General features: G+C 45.2%; 1 protein-coding gene across 2 annotated transcripts; it reads right to left on the bottom strand.

Moving 5' to 3' along the window:
* Positions 1 to 9263: 9263 nt before the first annotated feature.
* Positions 9264 to 20407, bottom strand: zgc:113423 (uncharacterized). 2 transcript variants are annotated; one of them, XM_029258414.1, is made up of 13 exons: positions 19983 to 20407; positions 18230 to 18376; positions 17766 to 17899; positions 16819 to 16899; positions 16197 to 16271; positions 16002 to 16103; positions 15788 to 15829; positions 15460 to 15700; positions 14794 to 14997; positions 14003 to 14124; positions 13542 to 13773; positions 12213 to 12416; positions 9264 to 11482 (listed from the first exon to the last, which is right to left on the bottom strand). In XM_029258414.1, exons 1-13 carry the CDS (start codon positions 19993 to 19995, stop codon positions 11340 to 11342), a joined length of 1740 nt encoding a protein of 579 aa, XP_029114247.1. In that variant the 5' UTR covers positions 19996 to 20407; the 3' UTR covers positions 9264 to 11339. The 2 variants fall into 2 exon arrangements, with proteins under 2 accessions (XP_029114247.1, XP_029114243.1); XM_029258410.1 differs by having other exon boundaries at positions 9265 to 11482; positions 15460 to 15829.
* Positions 20408 to 23313: the final 2906 nt, after the last annotated feature.

The following is a 23313-nucleotide window of genomic DNA, read 5'->3' on the forward strand; positions in this document are numbered from 1 at the left end:
GGGGGTTGCTGATAAATCTCAGTGCTCCAGTGTCAGATGCTATAAATTACATAGTTTATTGCCTTATTCTAAGATGCATGCTACCAAAGCGCAAGCAAGATGTGGTAAATTCTTCCCTGAATGCCGCTTCATCCAGCAGCGGAGAGCCTTGCTCACAAATACCCACACAAGATGCAGCGTTTTTGGAGAACACAGCTTCTCTCCGGAACTGGAGCCAAGATGATCTCTGCGGAGGAAATTCACATGCTCCCCCCCCCCCAGATTTATTATGGCCCAGCACCACAGAGGCACGGCCCCGATTATGAATGGCACTGTGACACAGCCCAGACCCCACAAAACACGAAGGAGCACTATGGTGCATTGGTGTCTTGGCAGGGAAGGGTGACGGAACATTAGCACGTTCATTAGCTTTGAAATACCGGTGGAAAGTGTCTGCGTAACGTGCATTTTGTGCATAATCTGCATTCGGAAAGGGCGGGATCTTCTGAAATGTTGCCCGTGTGTTGGCAGTGGGTGCAATTCTTGCACATGTTACGATCTTCGGTTTGTGTTGTAGAGCCAGCCGCCTAATGAATCCATCTATCCTGTCTGTAGTCCTGCGTGACCGGTGTGAGGGACGGGCGCGGTTACGGGCTGCGTTCGGGCCGGTGAGGGCAAGCCGGGCGCCTGGGGATGACACGGTGGAACTGCTTTAGCGGATGCTGAGTGTTCGGTGGAGCGCTGACTCTAGGAGTGGATCCCAGGGGACCCCGTATCACTGCCGACCAGCCTGCTGTCCTGCCTTAGGGTAAATCCGCCCTCCCCCTACCCCAGCTCCTGCTGAGACACCTCTTAATAAGCTTTAATGAGCCTCGTTCATCCCTCTCCCTGTGCAGTTCTCCTGTTTCACCTTTTTAATACTTAGATATAAACACACACTGAATGCAACATTTTTCGTTTATTCCAAAGAGTCAATCTAGCTGTCGGCTGTAAAGCCAAGCAGTCGTTTGTGTAAGCTGGGAGTGACCCCCCCTCCAAAAGACTGCTAACTTAACAAAACTGATTTCCGGGAGGCCTCCTCCCCCTCTCCGAGCAACACTAATTCTCTTCTAGTGCCCCCCCCCCCCCCCCCCCCCCACACACACAGACACACACACACACACACACACACACACACACACACACACACACACACACACACACACACACACTAGGAGCAACACCCCCACCGAAGCACAACAGTTACTTCCTATACAATAAACACAAAAAATGTATGTTGGACATGTAAAAACTAATGCACTATTTATTTGAATATTTGACTGAATAATGGATGGAATGCATCTGGGTCTAAATTCTAGCTCCTAGTAAAGAATCCCATCATTGCTTCTGAGCTCTGTGGCTTTCAACAAGGAATATGCATGATTTCAGCCATATTTCATGTGACATCTTAACAAACATGGATTTCCTTCTCGAGTTTGTCTGTCCAGCCCTAAAATGTTTTTATCACCCCAGTATGTTCCCGGTACATGTGCATGTGCTGAAAGAGCTGCATTTAAACAGTATCTCATCAAACAGTGTTCAGTGAGACAGACTAAATTGTAAATGGAACAATGCTAGTGAAAAGGCACTTTCGTTCTTTGATTTACCTCTATTTTTAGCATAAACAAACATTTTTTTTAAAAGAAACCCAGACCCATTATTGCAGCTGAAAGCACCGTCCTCCATCTCTATGCAATCGCTAATGAGGCCGATTTACACCGCTGACAACCGGCGGTCAGCAAACAGCATCGCATGCGCTTCTCATAGAAGCTGCAATGGATGCCAGGCAAGGTGACCATAATGGACACACATAACATTCACAGTGACCTAAAGGACCCGTCCTATTAATGACGTGCACTCGAGGCCTTTTCCTTGAGCGGCGAAAGAGGAAGTGTGATTTTATCTACATTTCCCCAAATACAAGTGAAGAAAACATTTCGTTCCAGAATGGCAGGCTTTATTCACGCAATTTGATGCTTGCCTGCGGAGTGCAGAGAGGGTTCGAGAAGGACTGCATCTTTCAGACACTAATCAACTTACCCTTCCCCCAACAAAAGTGACTTCCTCATTAACCATTCATTTTTCCATCCCTAAATGCCACTGCCTCTGTGGCTATATGAGCCATGCAATAATGACTGTGCTCATTTTTAAACTGTTTTACATGTGTTCCCCTGTGATGTAAATGTTCATATATTTACTATTCAAAATATGGGATAACAGTGTCACTGTTAGGATGTACACCATTAAACACTGCTAATAATTTTGCTGCAATCACGCCAATGAAACGATCTGATTTTGACCCTGACGGATGGGAGGGGGACGACTTGTCCAGCGTCCGGGCATCTGTTACGAGGGGGTGTGCTGCGAAAAGACGGTGAAGAGCACATCTGAAATTAGGTCAGTATCCTGCCCCCACCGCTGGGTTCAGGCATCACGCAGGCCGCCGGCGCTGTCTGCCACCACGGTCCCCCCCGGGTCATCCTTCGTGAAAACAGTGACGTACAGCTGGGCAGGGCTCACACACATGTCTCTGCTCTCCAGGCCCTGTCCTCGCTGTTGCATGCCCGGCCCTTGGCCTTTGACCATCCTCTCCATTTTTTTATATATTTTTTTTACACAACCCCCTCTTCCTGAGCACCAACTCGGAATAATGTTATTCGTGGTGAGCAGCTCACCGTACAGGCCCAGCTTAGCCTTGTTCCCATCAAGCCTTGTGGCAGCATAGAGGCTGCTGATTAGATAAAGGGAATATGGGCAGAAGATCAAGTCTCAGGCCTTCCTGGCTACTCCCCCCCCCCCGCCCCCCTCCCCTGCCCCCCTCCTTGCTAGAATACATGAGCGGTGGAGATGAAGTCTAGTTGAAGCCCATTGTCCAGGATGAAGGTACTGTTCAGCATTTGCTGTCACATGTAAATGGGAATGTCTGAGACAACAGGCCAGGTCTGCCCTCTGTGTGATTTATTTCCCATTTTCATAAAAATCACTCCCTTTTGTCCTTGTATTATTATTCCACGCAGATAACTTGCTTTGGTAATAAAGGTGTTATTGTGTTTTCCGAAATCAGAAAAGTACATCTATTCCAGTGGGGTCTTAGAAAAAACTCTCATTCGGCGCACTTTACAAATAATGGAAAAATCCCGGGTGTTCCGCTTTCAGTTTTTTCAAGAGGAAATTAGAGCTGTCACTTTTATTGACGTCATCGTCCTGATTTTTCAGTATGCTTAAACGGCATTATCTGGTCCTAATTCATACCTGAGGACAAAGTGAATATCAAAAAATTAAATAATGAAATTACTTAAATATGGGTCCCAGCCCATCCCAAGTTCAGCCTAAAAGCACCCTTGGCAATGCCTAATATCAAAAAGTAGTATAACACAGTAAAATGCAAATAATAAAAAAAATATACAAACAACCCTTTTTACTTTTTAGCGCTTTGTTCCTGGAAAATAATTTTAAAGGACGTACTTTTTCGGGGCACGTCCACAGTGCTTTTTTGAACTGGAGGTGTGTTGGCAGCAGCACGTAGGCCCGTGTTCAAAAAAGACTTGTCACCATTCCACGTCTGAGTCACACAGCGCAATTTTCAAAATGAAATCCCACTTTATTATGCCAGACCGAGTGTTGTCATCCCAGACCGAAAGCCCGCAAACCGGGTGTGTGACAATCCAGACTGATTGAAGATAAGTGGTATTAATAACTGACCTGGATATGTGAAAAACCAAAAATTAGGAGATGAAATGAAGTGGGATGAGTGTAACAACATTTTAAAGTGATATGAGGCTCCACAGTTTCATCAAATGCATATAGTCAGGGGTCATCGCACCAGGCTGACAAAATTACGTTATTTTAACTTGCTGGCTCCCTCCAGCTGCCAGATCTCTGTGATGCAGTGAACGTGAAGTGCCTCTGCGTTCTCCAGAGGTCACGCCCAGGATTTAGAGATGGCTGTTGAGGTTGTGTGTCAACAGCAAGGGGAACCGAGCTCAGCCTTGCAAGAGCCAGACTACGGTAAAATTGCTGCGATGAGATTAATTGCGGTTATTTCACAACTACTCCGTGATGCAGACATTTGTTATGGCTTGAAGAGACCAAGAATAACATGATCCATAAACTTGTGTTGAGCTACACTGTTGTGGATGTTAGTGACACTATACTAACATCATACGCAGTAAATATAAATTCCAGCTGGTGGGCAGAAAACATGGCTGTCACTAAATTCCACCAGTCAAACAATAAAAGAATATTTTGCTTGCTTATGGCATGGGGGACACAGTGACGCAGTGGGTTTGCCCAGGTCCTGCTCTCCAGTGGGTCTGGGGTTTGAGTCCCGCTTGGGGTGTCTTGCGATGGACTGGCGTCCCGTCCTGGGTGTGTCCCCTCCCCCTCTGGCCTTATGCCCTGCGTTGCCTGGGTTAGGCTCCGCCTCCTCGCGACCCCACATGGGACAAGCGGTTTCAAACAATGTGTGTGTGAGATTATGGCACACGCACGTTTTTTTTTTTTTTTTAACCATGGATGGGAATATATTTTGCTTTGCTGGATGACCCTTAGCTTCGCTTCATCCAGAAATCAAGCAGAAAATAATTATTTAAATATTTTTGCATTTTCCATTTTTGTCCCACACTCTTATTTTTCCACAATGCCGTTTTTCCTGACGCTTAGCGTTTGGCCAGAGTAAAGATGGATTTCATGTCTGCGTACCCAGCCTCGAGGCGGACACCTCATCCGAGGTAAAGAAAGCGAGCCGAGGTTTCCGAACGGGCTGCTGTTCCTCACATCTCCTCCAAAGACTGCAGCGGTGCTGGGCCGACCCTTAGCTGCTGCTCCCGCTTTTCCGAAATCCCAGTCATGGCAAAGTCACCTCCATTTAGTCTCCCGCACAACTATGCGCATAACAGCCATGTGTTAGGGCAAAAAGCTCTTTCACTCATAACTTACTGCAGGTGTCTGGTACCGAGAGCAAAATACCGCAGTGCAAAAGGCTGCCAGAACATGAGCCAGTTGTTTGAGGGACGTTTTTTCTGTTTGTCCTAGGAGTTTTTTTAAAGGTATGTATAATAAAAAACATCAATACGTGCAAATGAATAAAAAAACCTGGTTATTGTCAATTCTTTGCTTTTTGCATCCTTTCCTGGTGATCACAAAAGACAAGAATGTTTTCCCCTGAAAATGGTTATAGGCCACCTGCTACACTCATTACGTCTGTTTCAAAACTAGGCTTTTAAAAATAAAGCTGTAAATTATGCCTTATTTCCATTCTACATGATTTGGTTTCATCCATTACAGGAAAATTTTCATGATCACCACCAGAGAAACAGATCTTCATCTAGGGTTTGTGAAAATGACTATATTTACTGAATAGCAGGGATGAAGAAAAATCTTTTTTGGGCAGATTCCTGGCACAGGAGCCTGTTTGAAGGCCACACCAGATCTGACTGTCATCATGGAACAAACCAGCACCTAAACACATCTTGCATCGCGCTCAAAATCTTTGCCCGTAATTTTGGCTTCCTCTCTATGAAACGACTTATTATTCACGAAGCCCATTGTGTAAAGCATCTCCGCAGGCATTCCTGAGGAACATTTTATTATATAAGGCAGATAAACATAAGCAGCGTGGATCGAATATGACATTGTGGAGCGAAACCATTGGGCGGTTGCAGCGATAACAGGCTGTAACTGTCCTCCTTCCTCCACAAGAGCAGCAGGAAACAACCTGGGACCTTCAGTGGACCTGCTTGATAAGTGGAGAGCGGTTAATAATAAACCAGCCGAGGGCACGATCCCGTAGCCCTCTTTATTCAAACAGCCAGAGCTCACCAAGATCAACAGCGGTTCTGTTTACCCGGCTCTTGCGTATCTGATACGTTCCCGGCCTTGTTTTCCCTGCGACGCCGGGAGTCGAGAGTGACGAGCGGGACGAGCGGGACGAGAAGACCGGGCGCCCTGCTGCGTGCGGGACGGACCTGTCGCTTTGTGTCCTCCAAACCCCCCATCAGATGGTGGGGAGGGCGCTCACGCGGTCCAGCCGAGGCCAATGCTTCTTCCCGCGTTAACACAGCAAGGCCAGAAAACACACCACCGCGTGCGTCTGCTGGCTCCTGGCCCAAGGACCTGCCTCTACCTTCCTGCCAGCGCCCCATCCGCCGGTGTCCCCGACGCAATTTCTCCGGCTTTCCATCCGGTCGCTCGTAAATCGTAAATCGGCTGCAGCGAGAGCTGTCGGCGGAGGCGGATTTGAGACGGGTAGGAGATACGACGGGGCGACGGCGCAGCGGGCCGCTCCCCCGCCCGTCTCACACTCTTCAAACAAATGGAAACTGTAATTTCTCCAAACGGAAATATCTCCGAGACGCAGCGTTCCTGCCCCGGACGATATTTCCCCAGTGCAGTTAAAGTGTCGTAAGAGCTCATGAGCTCAAGGGGTACGATTTAAAGTTCTTGCCGTGAGAACGAAGCAAGGCGCAAAGGGCCTAAATGCAGCACACCTGATCAAGAAATATTCCTATTTTGTCATTAATTAAGATCGATTTAATAGCATTTCTCAAGCTTGATCATACTGATGCTTTTATGCCCAAACGGGCAAAATATATAAATAAAATAAAAAAACCCACAAATAAAACGGGAACTGATACCGTATGGTATAATCATGCCTAAAGAGCGAGTAGAAAATAAGGATACAAGTAGACAAGACTGCTGGTAAACAGCGTTAATCTCAGTGGGAGCGTCTGGGCTGTCCATCCTTAACATGAGAAATCCACAGACTGTCCCAAACCCAATCTGTCTCCCTCCCCTCTGCAACAAAGCAAGGCCTCAAGATGAGCAGCCCCTAGTGCAGAGGCAGCAGAGGCGACAGATGGAGAAACAGACAGAGATCCAGCGTAGTACTGAGGCCTAGCGCTGCTGCAAACTGGGGACAAGCGGAACGCGCAACGTGCCATCCCCATTAGAAGTGATTCGACGTGTTTCCAACATTTTGCACCGATAAGAGCCTGGTAACCGTGGCAACAACATCATGAAACATTTTCTAAATTTACCCTTCATTCATCTTAATGTGTCACATCTTATTCTGATTTATTCTGACTTAATTCAGAATAAATTATGTTAAAGAATGCCCACAGAATACAGCACTTAATCGTATAAAAATACACACACACACACACACATACGCACAGAGTACAGCACTTTTTTTCCTCCTAGCTTAACCATATTAATGTCTATAAGTATATCTGATACCACAAGTATACCATTATCTGTACGAAAATATTGATATTTTTTTTACTAGATCTGGATGAAGAGCCGCTTCTCATTGGAGCTCAATACCATTATAGCTCACAACACCTTGATCAATCACAGGATCAGGAGTTATCTATTTACATACCTTCTGATTTATTGTCTCTGCCTCTCCAGTGTCCGCTTGTATGCGTGCATCTATGCGTGTTATATATTGCACTCTGCTGCAGAGAAACAAGATTTTGCACTATAAGTAAACGTTCAATAATTCAATTCAATTCAGTTCAATTCAAGAGCCTAAGGAAAGGTGTGACTTAGGAAAATGCTGCATCACTGCGCCACCTTGTGGACATACCCCCACCTTCTGACTTCCATTCTGTGTTAATTTTACACACACACACACATCGACTGAAACCGCTCATCCCAACCGGACTTAAACATTTGTCCAAAGAAAACCAAGAAAACACACTTCAGCCACTTAGATTTGAAATATTTCCAGAAGGGTCCAAATTTAGCGGTGTTTTCTCGTGACCCGGTTAAAAGAACCCTTCATTAAACACAATGTTGGGGGCTCTCTGTATTATCTGTAACTCAACTAGTGAAGTTATTTGCCAACTTAACTGCAAAATACAAAGGTAAAAAAAAAAAAAAACCACACAGCACATGGCAGTTTATTGAGCAACAGGACCTTCCTGACGTTCATGGGTTTCATGGTAACTGGTAAAGAGAACATGGTACTTAAGCTGTATGTAAACAGTTGAGCTCAATACCACTTTATTTGCTTTTTTATAGAATAAATAACAGTGACAATGGCTTACACACACACACATTATCAGAACCGCTTGTCCCTTACAGGGTCACGGGGAACCGGAGCCTACCCGGCAACACAGGGCGTAAGGCCGGAGGGGGAAGGGGACACACCCAGAACGGGACGCCAGTCCGTCGCAAGGTACCCCAAGCGGGACTTGAACCCCAGACCCACTGGACAGCAGGACTGCGGTCCAACCCACTGCGCCACCGCACCCCCCCAATGGCTTACAGTGTTAATAAATTTATAACTGTGCGCACGCCAAACTTTTTAAAAAAATATCTTAAGCAGAATAGAATGGTGAAGAAAATGCAATTGAAATAAATGAACTGGGAACCTTGCATCTTCCAAAAATTCACAGACTGAATGTTCCCAACATGAGGATCCAACGTGTTCAAAAACATTTTTGCTAAAACCTAACTAACAGAGGAAATGCCCTTAAAGTTCCTCCAACAAAATCTTCCAATGGGAAAATACGCCTGGAATTAATATTTTCAATTTCAGCGAGTGATTTATTGTGTAAATCTTATGTGTTCGTATTTACACTCATGTTACAAGCATTTGATTTAAACATTTTCGAAGACACTGAAATTTTTTCCGTTTATTTTTTTTTTCCCTTATTTGTATTTTCCTGTCTATTTTTAAAAATTAGTTGCATAGTAAACATTACCTGCACTTCCAAAAACCGACGTTAGTTGGCAGTAAAACACACAGAGTAGGATGTGGCGCTGGATAAATTCAAGTCACTTTTACAGCGTTAACATCTGGTATGAAGTGTTCCTGAGTTTCTGTGATCAAAAACAAGATGACACACACTGCAAATGTTTGTGGCCAACAGTTGTTTACGGGCAAGGATTTTATTAAATGTTTTAGATGTTTATTTCTAGTCCTGTATATTTATTGTCCTGTTCTGTGTTGCACCGTGATCCCCGAGAAACGACATTTCGTTCCCTTGTATACAACGTATGTAGAGCAATGACAACAAAAACCACTTGAGCTTGACTATGAACTACACACACACATTTTCGGAACCGCTTGTCCCATACGGGGTCACAGGGAACCGGAGCCTACCCGGTAACACAGGGCGTAAGGCCGGAGGGAGAGGGGACACACCCAGGACGGGACGCCAGTCCGTCGCAAGGCACCCCAAGCGGGACTCGAACCCCAGACCCACCGGAAAGCAGGACTGTGGTCCAACCCACTGCACCGCCGCACCCCCTCAACTATGAACTACTCATTTAAAATTATTTGACTCATTTCAATGTAGCTGGAAGTGAATAAAACACGGCAGGGGGTAGTGTACCGAATACCAAGGGCGCAGCTAGTTATTCTGGGCCCCTTGAAAGAATATTGCTCTGCTGCCCATTGAATAAAATAAATTAGTTCTGAAAGTACTGCTCTAAAGGCATGGGCTCCAAGAATTGCTACAACCATTCATCCCACTGGTGACAATCCTGCCCGTTACAGCTGCAGCCTTCAGCCCTGAAGGTTGGAGTCCCGCTTCATGCCGTAGAACCCTTAAGGAGGGTACTAACCCTAAACCGTGCCGGTAAGACTTACTCGCTTGCGTAACTCTTAAGTAGCTTAAAACTTTAAGTTGATTTGGGGAAAAGCATTAGCACAAATCTAAAAGTCCAACAAAGATGTTTTTCATGTACAATTAACTATAGCCAAGACCTGTGCAGAAGCTGCTCAGTGAACAGGTATATATGACAAATTGGTCAGTATTAAATAGGATTTAATAGCAATGATAAATTTTTCATTTGCAAGAATTTTGAAGTAGGTTTAATCATAGTGTTGTTTCATCTTAATTAAAGTCATTAAAAGTCCTGTGATGGATTGGCGTCCCAGCCATAGCGTATCTTTCTAGAAAAGCTCTGGAACCCTGCAGAGGACGTAAATGACAATAGAATAAATTAAATCTTTCATTACAGCTTTATGCGAGGTTCGTGACAGAACCTTACCAGCGAGTAGATCAAAGGGACGTCTGTATTAAGCGTTTTTTGATTGAAATGTAATGGTTTCATTTACTAACAAACCAAGTTATTTACATATTTCGAGCCCCAACTGTCTTTGTAAAATTGAGGAGTTAGTGTATACAGAAACAGCAAGTCACTTCACTTATGCAAATATCTATGATTTATTACAAACTTTTGCTCAAGGAGGAGAACTGCAGTGGTAACTAAAACTGGTTTTGTCTTTTGCTTTGCCGTGCCTCACAATTGGTTAATGTATAGTGTACACGTTTTGAACTTATACATTCCCATAAGCTGCAACTTAATATAAATACAAGCATTCTGACAAAATATATTAATTTTCATAACAAACATTAATAAATAGAAACAAAACATAACATTAAAAGTGACAGTTATTTCAGCTTTGCATGCACTTAAATAAAAGTGCTTCCCAAAAAAAAGAGACGGTAAATGTAATACCTTTATCTCCCGATATCTAATGCTAATGCGTTCTTGAAAAGCAGACCAAATATGAAAAAAAACCAGATGATGAGATTACTTATTCCAGGATTTCTTACTGAGAAAAAACCTAATTTTTTTTCAAGCCCCTCCCAAGGTCCTTACATGATGGCTAATATCATAAAGAAAAAGATGTGTCACACATCAAAATGTATAACAATTATTATAAGATTATATATAAAATTTAAAAAAATTATTTCGGGCGGGGGGGGTTCATGGCAGGTTCAGTCAGTGCTGGCTGTGTGGCAGGTCAGGGGTTCGAGTCCTGCTTGGGGTGCCCCGCGATGGACTGGCATCCCATCGTGGGCATGTCCCCCTTCCTCCTCGGCCCCGCGCCCTCCGCCGCCAAGCAAGGCCCTAGCTTGCCACGTCTCCGCTCGGGACAAGCAATTGTATGTAGTTCCCACAATGCAGTGCATCTCACAGTCTCGCTCACATAGTCAGTTGGTAAAACTTTCAAAGGCGGTTTTAGTTTATCATGCTGACCTGGATGTTGTTGGTCTGGAGCCGATGTCCCAGACTGGATAAATGACAGTCCAGACTAGCTAAGGATAAAGGCTATGAATAACCGCAGTCCGAATACAAAACCAGATATTCGGAACCCGAACAATGACAGATGACAGTATAAGTTGTATCACCAGTAAAAAAAAACAGTTCCAGTGACTGCAGATAAAAAAATAGTTGCAACCTAAGTCGACAGAACTACACTACCTGTTACAACACTCCAGTTATGAAGCCCTTGGTGAAAGTTTCAGTGCAGTGCGTTACGGAACACGAACTGTCACACCCTCGCTGTAAAACACGGCTCAGTGGCCCTTTCTGCGGGTTTTGCCCTTCTTGAGGTCGTGGCGGAACTTGCGTATGGTGCTGTTAATGGCCCCCACGCATGCCTTCCAGTCCTGCCCGTTCTCCTCCAGCAGCATCCAAGGGAAACGGTCCTTCAGGTGTTCTGTGGCATGGAGGGGTCAAGCCAAGGCAGTTCAGAGGTCACACGTAGGTTAAAGGCCAAGCACACACTTGTAACATAGGTTTAAACATTCTTTTCCAAGGGAAATGTGCCTGTGAATGCATTTCTGATTTACTGGATGTCGTTAATATTTTCTCCGAAACTTCATACGGAACATAATGAGGAAGACGGTTGCCATCAATCCAAATCCCACCCGATCTGGTGGGCGAGGCCTGTGCTCTAAATAAATTGAGCTATTGTCATCCGTTCTTCACCCTTAACTTTCGACTTTTTCTTCTTCTCCTACTACATTGTCCATCTCTTGCGACCACTTTGGCCTCTTTTTCGCTTCCAAAATTGTCAGCGTTCAAAAACTCCTCTCCCTGAGGACTGCAGAAAGCCTCACAGTCTTCAAGATGGATCTCAAAAGCCAACCTTTTTTTGAACGCACTTCGGCCGAGATCTCTTCTCATCACCGCAAAATCACTCTTGATCTTATATTTACTTATTTCAATTGAGTAGCAGCTCCATAACTGAGTACTTGTGTAACAGTAATAGCTAATACATTTACTGCACTTCATGGTTGGGTCTGTACCAGAAGCGATTTGTGTACAACTTAAAGAATATTTTTTTATCTTCTGAACTATGAACTGCTTTTGAGAAGGGTATGCACCAAATATGAATATCATAAATGTGAATACACTGTACATGTATGATGGTGGCAACACCTCACCTCTCAGTGCACTGATCTTGTTTTGGTCCAGTGCCTGGATGCCATGTTCCCGGTTCCCATAGACATTGCTTTTAACCAGCACATGCTCTGGGAAAAGGTATTTGATGAGGAAGCGAGCAACTAACTCTGGTCTGGTGCGTAAGCGAGCTGTGGACATTGCGGATTGCGGCACTTTCACTTGGCGGCTGGGAGGCCCGAGGTACTCTGCAGTCAAAGAGAACAAACTGGGTTGGTAATGCTCCCCTGCGATAATGGACACCTGTGCAGCAGAAATCTCCTGAGCTAAAATATAACCAAAATCCCGGAAATTTCTACATATATACTGGTACACTGTGATAGAAACTTTTGAGTTAGGAATTTTCAAAGACACAAATGCTGCTCAGTTTATCTTCAGAAAGTGATTTTCTTTACCATTCTACTTTCCTGAATCTCTTGAATCTCTAAAATATCTGTTGTGTAGTGAAAATGAACTGCATTTCCGCTTGCCACCATTAGTTGGCAGCAAAACGCACTGAGAAGGTGTACGAAAACAATAGAGCTGACGGTTCACATTCATCCCACATTCTTCTAATTTTTCATGATGTTTCAGCCCCTGTCTGCTGTTCCTTACTTTTGTGATCAGTAACAAGATGGGAAATCTTGCACGCACATGTCTTTGGAATGTATCGGTCAACAATACTCAGGGGTTCACGGACAGTATGTATTTTTCCATCATTTTTAGTTTCAACTTTAATGTGGCTTAAAATTAATTAAATTAGAAGTCTTAAAAAGCATTTTATTTTCTACAGCTATATAAATAAATTAAGGGTCAACTGTTTTATTAAAGCTTTTATTGATTGTGTTGATGATATAGTAGAAAGTGACCTGTAGAAGACAAAACCTCAGGCATGTTTAAATGAGAAATTGGTCAGCAGCATTGAATTTTATTTTAATGTAATTGTCAAGTTAATAAAATTTTTTAAAAATGTTAAGAATATTGCTATCATATCGAGGGCGATATCTCGCCTTGCACTATATGGTTCTGGGATAGGTTGCAGACACTGTGACCTTGCAATGGACAAGTGTTTTTTGATAATGGATGGATAGAAGTGTTGAACAGTATTTTTTATTTAGGACCTGGTGTAATGGATTGTCCCCAGACCCTGCATCAAGACAAACAACTTTGATTAGTGAGTCAGCGAGTGAGTGATGATGGGCCGTGCGGTTAACTGACTAGAAAACACAATCTAACGGAATATACCTATTTTTGAAGACCTCTGGTTATAGCTGGAGTGTTTTCACTTAGATATCTCAGATTTATATATCATTACAAAGATTATACAGATTTACCAAAAATGTCTTCCTTGATGCTCTGTCCATCTGCCAACCTAGTCCTGGAATTTTTTTCTGTAGTTTTCTGCTGTGGCATGGAAGTGGTGGTCTTGCGGGATGTGGATGTGGATGGGCCGTCTCCCTCACTGTCAGACAGCTCCACATCAATCTCTGCTGTGGCCTTGGAGACAGGTGCTTCAGCTTCGCTTAATAGCGTTTTCTCATTGTTGCCACTGCCTTCACCTTTGTGCTGTGGGTTTCCGGGACAAATCAGAACGTCACAAGTGGAAACAGAATGAAACCGAGGACCTCCTTTTTGTGGCTTAAGGTAAGGTCCAATTAAACAGTTGAAGACTTATGTTTGAATTTGATTATTACCTCAGTAAAAGGTAAAGTTCTGCCCTGAGAATGAAACTGGTGGCCCTTTCGTGCGAAATCCAGGCCCTAAAAGTGCCACGTCCTTCAGCAATCATACTGACCTTGTGCTTCTTGGCCTCGAAGCGAAGGTACCTGGCGGTGGAGTTCATGATGGAGACGCACGCCTTCCAATCCCTGCCGTTTTCCTTCAGGTCAAAGGTGGGAAATTTCTTAGCAACCCATTCTGGAAAAGCATACATCACCACTGCAGATCTGAACAGCAAAAAATTCAATATTTATTGGAAATTGCATTACGACTGTGAACATTATTCTTATTAGCTACATCGAAAAGATCTCTTTGGAATTGCTGAGTGTATGTTTTGTATGTGTGAATGTGAATTCAGTTCAGTATTACCCAGAAAATTGTTGTTGCTGATGATGATGATAAACTCAATATAGACCAAACACAGGACATCTGTTTTATGGCTGGGGGACGGTTGTGGGATGCTTGCACATTCATTACTTAACATGAATGTTTTTTGCTGGTTCACATCCATGGTGATTATTTGGAAACTATTTATATCATGGTCGTGACTAACTGCGGTGACACTGCTGCACTTCACCAGTGGTGGGGAAAATTGCATTCTTACACACGCAGGCTGAAGCTGCTCGTCCCGAGCGGGGTCGCAGCCCAACCAGGGTGGGAGGGGACACGCCCAGGACAGGACGCCAGTCCGTCACAAGGCACCCCAAGCGGGACTCCAACCCCAGCCTCACCAGAGAGCAGGACCCAGTCAAGCCTGCTGCGCCACCACACCACCGCTGCCCTCTATATTTTTACTTGCAGTGCAATTACTTCACAATGGGAAAGTCCATAAATGTGTGTCTAATATAAGATGGTGCGTATGGCTACCTCGCATGGCGGCAATCTTGTTGGGGTCCAACTTCTTCAGACCCCGGACAGAGTCCCCCATGATGTTGCTGGAGGTGAGCGTCTCCACGGGAAACAAGTTCCGAAGCAGGAGGCGTACGGCACTGCGGGGGCTCGGAGTGCCCGCCGCTTTCTTCAGCACACTGCTGGGGATCCGCACCTTTCGCTTGGGATCCCCCAACCACACTAAGGAGGACAGATGTGATACACTAAGAAACGGAAATTCACATCCCATGCTTATCCTTTGCAAGCAATCATTCATACATGTCCTTCACCGTGTAGTGTCACCGAGGTAGGGCGCTAGATAGGCAGAAAAGCAAGAACCTTCTTGCCAGCATGTATCATGTTAGGCTAGTGTAAAGCATTTTTGTGCTGATACAAGTGTATAAGGGACTGTTTTTGATTGGAAGAAGCAGACGATTGAGGACCTGACCTGGAAAGGCTGCTGTACCTTTAAGAAAGGCACTACACCAAAATTTCTCGCCACCATTAGTTGGCAGCAAAATGCACCATGTAGTGGTATTTTTGGTGGAGTGGTGCAGTAGTATTGAGAAAATACCCAGCAATGAGTGTGGAACTAGATGTGAAGTCACTGACAATAAATAAATAAATGCATTTGCCCAGCAAATTGGCACTGCTGTCAGATACCTGTTTTTTGTGCACCTTTTTTCCCCCTGGAGACACATCGTCGGGCAGTTCTACAGGGGCCACCCTTCGCCGCCAGGGTTGGTTTCTTGGGGGTTTCTGCAGCGGTCTTACTAGCAGGCAGTGAGGGCGTAGACAGGCAGGCTGTTGCTGTGGTCTGCTTAGAGGATCCCTGAGGCGCAAGCCGTGGGGGACTGGGGACCCCTGGTGCTGGGGAGAGCGTTGGCGGCTTCTTGCCCTCTGCCTGGAGGGAAGGTGGGGGGGAGCCCACCCGAATCAGCAGAGGCATGGGCAGCCCAGAGTCTGCCATGGAAGATCCCTCTGTCCTCACCTGCTGCACTGGAGTCCCGCTGCTGGACATCAGTTGTGCTTTCTGGGGGGGAAAAAAAAAAAGACAGTCCGAAAGGTATGTAGGGGGTGGAAATTATAACCTTCACCTCAAAATCTTAAAATGTTTAATAGCCTTCTGGGATCAGATCCAGATACAGGAAGTTCAAAAATGTAACTGTGCGGCGTAATAACGATTTGTTCTTTCGAGTCCTCACCTGCTGGAAGAGGCTGGGCCCAAACTGGGCTTGCATGCTGGTGACCTTGGCTTGAAGACTGTCAAATTTCTGATCAAGGTTCCTGATGGCCTCATACATAACCTTAAGGTGGTAAAGACAAAAAAAAAGCTAAAACTGCCACCTTTGCACGAGAACATCGGATCAAGTGCTGTTGGAGATCAATGAGGGACAAACCTGGCAATATGTCAGTATTTCTCCCAGAGTTCTTTGGTGATCAACATAGAGGTCTTCGGCGCTTCCAACAGCCTCCTGTAAATTGGAGAACATCGGTAACACGTGCCTTAAATGTTGGACAAATGTCATCGGTCAACTGTCACATTAGACCAAGCACTGTAACAAGTGTCCCCTACAAAGGGTCCAGAAGGATGGTTCTGCAATGACCGCACAGCCCCGCGATCTTCGTTTTTCTATCTGTACTTAACCCGTAGCGTTGCACTAACAATGCCTTCCACGTTAATGCAAGTAAATATTCCGCACGCGCCAGTTATGAGAAACCGTGCAGATTATTTCAGCTAATGTGAGGAAAGTCGGTAAAAGTACATCAAGTCGCCAAGGTCTTAATGTGAAAAGTCTCAAATCATTCGTATTTTGTGTTGTTCTTTAAAAGGAATTGTATCAACACGGAAAAAAAATTGTTTTAACAGCACGAAGCCGATAAACCGCCGAAGACGGGCTTTGAGAACGTTTTACACGCGTTAAAATTATGCAGAAACACGAAATAAGAGGACCGTTACGTTGCCCCCAGACAGACTGTTGGTGGGAGCAGTGAGATGAAGGGTCTGAGGCTTCTACTCACTTCAGCTGATGGCTGGCTATCATACTCGAGCTCCACATCCGTCGAGTCCTCCGGCTGACACTCCTCCTCTACTTCGGAACCCTGACGTGAAAGTACAACACGAGATACAATTACTACAACTACAATTAGACGACAAAAAATTGGGACATCCATAATATAACATAAAAGCGACCGACTTTGCCAATGAGAAATAGAATGAAATAAGAAGATCTCATAATTCTAGAGGTTAAATAAAAGAGATCTAATAATTAGAATTGTTCAGGTATCAGCAACAGTCACTTGTGCTGTGTGCGTTAAACTCAACACATGAAATACTTGATGCTGGGAACAAACTCAATTATGAACAACTGATACACATCAGCACAGTTTTTTTTGTAGGCAGAAAAGTGCTGGTATGCAATTCAAATCAATTAATCTGAAACAGATTCAAAATGAAGCTACATTTAGCAAAAGCCTTTTCCCTTCGATATACTCTCTTGCCCGTTCATAAAAACGCAGTAAAAAAACTGCACGCAAATTTTAAATTTTGTCCAAGCTGTTGTAAAACACAATCTTCTGACTCTGCTCCTTGCTGTAGGGGCCTAAGTCAGATTGTGGCTCCCAAAGTAACCAGACTTGGGGGTCTCCCAAACATAAATGAAATATACTTCTTTTGAATTTTCTATGTCTTGTCAACAAGAAAAATTAAAGAAAAATAAGAGCTATATGTACATAAGGGAGGTGAGGTGGTGCAGCAAGTTTGGCCAGGGCTCACTGTATGGGGGGGGTCTGGGGTACGAGTCCTATTTGGGGTGCCTTGCGGCAGACTGGCGTCCTACCCAGGGTGAGTCCCCTCCCCCCTCGGCCTTGCGCCCTGTACTCCTGGGTTAGGCTCCGGCTTGCCACAACCCCGCGTGGGACAAGCGGTTGTGGACATTGTGTGTGTGTGTATGTGCATATGTACATACCATGGCATCTAACAGGGAAGAAGAGCTTCTCTTTCTCTTGGCTCTGGGGCTGTAGCTTTGTTCCTCCGGCTCCCTCCTGGCCTGCAGAATGTCTGGAACAGATGGAGGCCCCACAGGATCGAGCAGGAGCTCTTCTGTTGGGGCAGAAATTGTACAAACCAATCTGTCAAATCATTATTTAGCGCAGTGCGATTTTTAAAAGTTAATGTATCTGATTTTACATAAGAAAGTAAAGAAACAAAAATCCAAATTTCACAATGGGGGGGGGAAACTTTAAATTATTCCAGGGCCCTTCTTGAGAAGGTGGAAAGCCTTCAGGGAACGTAGCAGTGTTAATGTCATTTTTATATGTGGGACAGTTAAAATCTCATATTCATGTCTCCTTTAACGGTAGTAAATCTGACCCCCTGTCAAGGACGGAACTGCATATAGAGGCGGTGGGCTTTTGGGAGACTTGGGCTTACCGAAGACCATTTGCAGGCTGTAAGGTTTGGGCAGATCCTTACTGTTCATAACAATATGTGGTTCCTCTGAGATGACTGGAGTGTTCTGATCCACTGCCAGAACCTGGACATACTCTTCCTCAACCTTGATCCTCACCAGAGACTGATCTGAGTACAAAGATGCAATGATGGCCTCTCACACAGATGGCGACACCGGACACAAGACATGCATCATTTTTCAGACGTCAAGAGTCAAGAGAGGCTTTATTGTCATTTCAACCATACGCAACAGTACAGGGCGAAACGAAAGAACGTTCCTCCAGGACCGCGGTGCTACACGAAACAACGCAGTTAGCGACACAGAGTCCGTTTCCTTGCGGTGGTGAAATATTGGTCTACAGAAGCGAAGAGCTTTAGGTTCATACAGCCAGTATCATGCCCACTGTCTTTTAATAGTGTGAATCAACATAAAAGTTCATGCAACTCATTCCATAGCTGGGAGTGTAGTGCTTATTGCTGCTGCCCTTGGCCCAAAAGGTTGTAGGTTCAAGTCTCATATTGAGCTATAGCTCCCTTGAAAGAAGGTATTTACTCTAAATTGCTCCCGTAAAAATCAGCCAACTATATAAACGGGTAAACAATTATAAGTGGCTTCACACTGTAAGTCACTTTGGAGAAAAGTGTCAGATAAATGTAATTTACTCTTTAAAATTAATTTTACATAATGTCACACAGGGCGATTTTCAATTTAATATTAACTCTTATATGTTTATGCATATATGTTGCGTAATGATAACAAGAACAATTAGAAATATTAAGATTTCAGACGCCACGGCAAACAAAGGAGCGTATATCTATGTTTTGGGAACGGAGTCCTTCCCTTCAATTTCAAACAGCATCACTCACTGTCGTTAGGGCACCGTTCTAGACAAAAACCTCATTTTTACCGCCGCCAAAAGGCCTCCGGGCAAAGAAAACGAGGTAAAGCACCGCGACGTCGCTTCCAGGAACTGGATTGAGAATCTGAGCTTCGCACTAAAACACCGAACGGAATAAATTCATACGACAAAAGCGGCGCAGCTCTGAAAAGCGGACCCCTCGCCAAGTTATTATTAGAGCAGCAAGCGATCTTTCGCATCCGGAAAATATTAAGGAAAACGCGACAGGAGGAGGATCACGTCCCGTGCGGAGCGCCTGTCGGTAAACGCCGTTCTTTTGTGTTTTTTTTGACGGTTCGCTGCCGCAAACGGGGGAACGCGCGGTGCTCTCGGTCGCAGCAGCACCTCGGACTCGTCTTGTATCACTTGCACGCATTTCCCACGCACTCAGGCCACGGGGCGTTTGTTTCTAAGCATGATATAATATGGTGTGGCGCGCGCGGCTCTGTGCGCTTATATATGGATGGACGTAGGTCGGGCTCGGGAACGGCTGCCTTCCTTTGCTTTGTCCCGCTCATCGTCGGCCGTTCCGCTCGGCATCGGCATCGGCTCCGGCTCCGGCTCCGGCTCCGGCTCCAGCCCGGACTGCCCACGAGACTGTCTGTGTCTCTGTCTGTCAGCGCTCACCGACTCCGAACGCTGGACGAGAGGAGAGCGACGAAGGAAGAAGCGAAGGCGGCGCGGCGGCGGCAACGCCTTCGCCATTGCGCGGGCGGCGGGGACACGCGGAGGAGACGGCAGCGCGGCGCGCCGTCTGCGACTCTCTCTCTCCGTCTGCCCCGGTGCCCGTCCATCAGGAAGCGGCAGGCGCCGGCGAGTTACCGGAGGAACCGTACCGTTAGCTGACATGGCTGATGTCCGTCAGGTCGCGCGCGTCCCGATCCTTCGTTCCGTGCGCGCCGCTCCCGTTCCGCATCTGCGCAGTGCAGCAACGCGACGCTCCGCGGCGTCCGAGGCGCAGAAGAAGTGAACGGGAACGCGGCGGTTGCAGCGCGGCAGCGCGGCCGCGAGAGAACGTTTGACAGGCGACACGTACAAACGGAGTAAATAATATCCACTCCGCTCGGTCCCGCCGTGAAAGGGACGTTAGAATAATTATTATTTATCCCTACGTAGAATAATTATTATTTATCCCTAGAGAAAAGAACGGCCCTTCGATCATTATGCGCGGATTTATTATTTATTATCGCGGCGGTGCCGGCGGTGGCTAAACTGTAAATAGTCATTCTTGGAAAGTGGCTACACGTTGTCTACTTTCAAACACACTTTTGGTCGTAAAGATCCTATAATATTTGTCAGTAAAGAACACCTCTGTGACCGGACCCTGTTTGCAGTGGCAGCACGAGGTGGAAGGGGGCGCTATTGTCAACACACACTACGGTAAATATACACGTTCGTGGTAAACAGTAGATGGATGGCACGTTTCATGAATAATAACCGCCTCGTTATTGCTGTTCCACCGCGGTGCACGTGCTTTGGTAGCGTGAGCTCTGGTCGCCTTATGTTGCCTTCGAACGGTAAACCGTTGCCGTTACCTAGTTACCGCCTTACCGTTACTCTGTGGGGCGTTATGACGTCACACTGACTGAAATGAAAAAGAAATAAGAGTGAAATATGGGGGGGGGGGGAACGCCGGAAACGTTTATACTGGTGTTTCCAACATCCAGCATCCTGCAGGCGCGCCTGAATAATTCTGCAGTATTTCTGACGTTCTGTTTTGTAGCTGTAAAGTTTATTTAGGACGGAGCGGTGGGTGGGGCTGGGGGGGGTCACTGAAAGTCCTACAGCCGTTTGCGTTGGTGCGAGTGACTCATGGTTTGGAAAAAAGTCACAAATATTAAAGCATTCTCTTGTGGTTCCTCTAAAATCTATTCTATGAAAAAAAAAAATGTATAAATATATGAAATGCAATTGCTAAAAAGAGGCGGCGGCGCAGCGGGTTTGGGGTTCGAGTCCTGCATGGGGTGTCTTGCGATGGACTGGCGTCCCGTCCTGGGTGTGCCCCCCCCCTCCAGCCTGGTAACGTATTGCCGGGTTAGGCTCCGGTTCGCCGCGACCCCGCCCGGGACCAGCGCTCTCAGGCAGTGTGTGTGTGTGCGTGTGAGAGAGAGACAGAATCCCTAAAAATGTCACTCCCCATTACAGTCGTACAGAGCTGCCTACCGCTCCTCTGCCCAACACCACGGCCCTCGTCGTCCACACACACTACATCTCGATTAGTTTATAAAATCGTTATTTTCACATGATTTATAAATAATGCTACTAATGGTTATTCGCTTTGAAATATGTTTCACAACTTTTTTATTCCACTTGGCATCATTCAGAGTGATCTTGGGGTGAACCTGGAATGGACTTGGAACAAATTGAAATTAATAGCGAAATTAGTCATCTTATTACTCGGTTTTTCGACACTGGATCTGTTTATAGGAGCGAATTAGTTACCTGTTAATTGCGGATAAGTAAGTACTTCACGGAGGGGGGGGCGCAGTGAGTGGCACGGACCGGGTCTGGGGTTCGAGTCCCGCTTAGTTAGGGTGCTTTGCGACGGACTGGCGTCCCGCCCTGGGTGTGTCCCCTCCCCCTCCAGCCTTGCGCCCTGTGTTGCCGGGTTAGGCTCTGGCTCCCCGCGACCCCACTTGGGACAAGCGGTTCAAACGATGTGTGTAAGTACTTGAGACGAGTATTATGTCATACACATTCCGGGGCCCCGCGAGCTCAGTACTGTCACTGCCACCCTGTGGCCACAGGTGGAATCGCACAGCACTTCACGTTCACTTGCAGTTTCATCGAAATTCTTTTTTTTTCTTTTTTTTTAAAGCGTTTAGATTTTCAAAACACTTCACATAAAGTCCAAACCGCTACCGTATTTATAATCAATTTCAGGTTCAAATGCCTCGACATATTTAAAATATCTACATCTAAAAGTTAAAAAGCATATGAAGCAAAACACCAGTGTCATAACTGAAAGCTCTTATCTATTTATTTCGTAAATTTTCTATTAATGAAGCAAGATGCCTTAATCCTAGGCCTAACTATAAATTATTCCTTACTGATTTGTTTCTTCCTTCCTCTAAAAACTCTTCAAATGAGAAAGCCTTAAGAATATAGCAAATCAATAAGTTGTTTTGGGGAAAATGGTAAAACATCCCCTTTTCTGTGCATTTGTTAATCTCACAGTTTGTTTTCCTCCTTAATTTTTCTCAGTTTTTCCCCTTTTGTTGCTTGTTGTTATTACACTGTTCTTGTATTTTATAATTGTTTGATACAGTGCTGCTTGATAGTGTGTGAACCACACCGGGATGGTCATTATTACTGTATAAAATATTAATAAACTTTTAAAATGAATAAATGACTATGATTTACACACCTGATCCTACTCACCTACTTGGTTTACCAATGCAACTTGGGCTTCACTTATTTTTACACCTGCATTACTACTACACACATAATTTTCTCTAAAGCAACATATGGAATTGGTCTTTACACACCTGTTATGTCACATGAGAAACACTGATTCTCATTAAATAATCGTTTTGTGGTAAGACTGAGGGGCGCGAGGGCTGCACACACTGTCAGGCAGGACTGTTAATCTTCCTAATGTTTGTTCACAAATAAAACTTGAATAAAAAAACGGTACGGTATTCATTGTAAGACCTCCCTCCGTTAGGCAATGAATTTCAGGTGTCACCTACATCACCGTCACGACGGACCCCTTCCTCCTGCCCATTCAAACTGGATCTTTCACGCACCAAGTCATTTGTAAACTGTTTAGGTGTTTTAATCAATTCAGTGTGTCCTGAGTGAGGAAAAGGTAGGAGGCAACTAGACAGCTGGTACTGTAGTGGTTAGAGCTGCTGCCTTTAGACCCAAAGGGTTGCAGGTTTGATCCCCACCTCTGGCTGTAGTACCCTTGAGCCAGGTACTTACCCTAAATTGCTCCAGTAAAATTACCCAGCTGTGTAAATGTATGTAAGTTAATATTATAATCTAAGTTGCTTTGGAGAAAATCATGAGCTTAATGAATAAAGAGACAAGCAAATCCCTGAGTTCGCTGCCGAGCTTCTTGTCGTCTTCGCCGAAAGGCCCCAGAGATGGTCCAAAATGACCAAAATACTACTTGGAGCGGCGCAAGGAGAGTCGCACGGACACTTACATTTCTCAGTGCAG

The sequence above is a fragment of the Scleropages formosus genome, chromosome 1 (assembly GCF_900964775.1).
Source record: "Scleropages formosus chromosome 1, fSclFor1.1, whole genome shotgun sequence".
Classification (NCBI taxonomy): Eukaryota; Metazoa; Chordata; class Actinopteri; order Osteoglossiformes; family Osteoglossidae; genus Scleropages; species Scleropages formosus.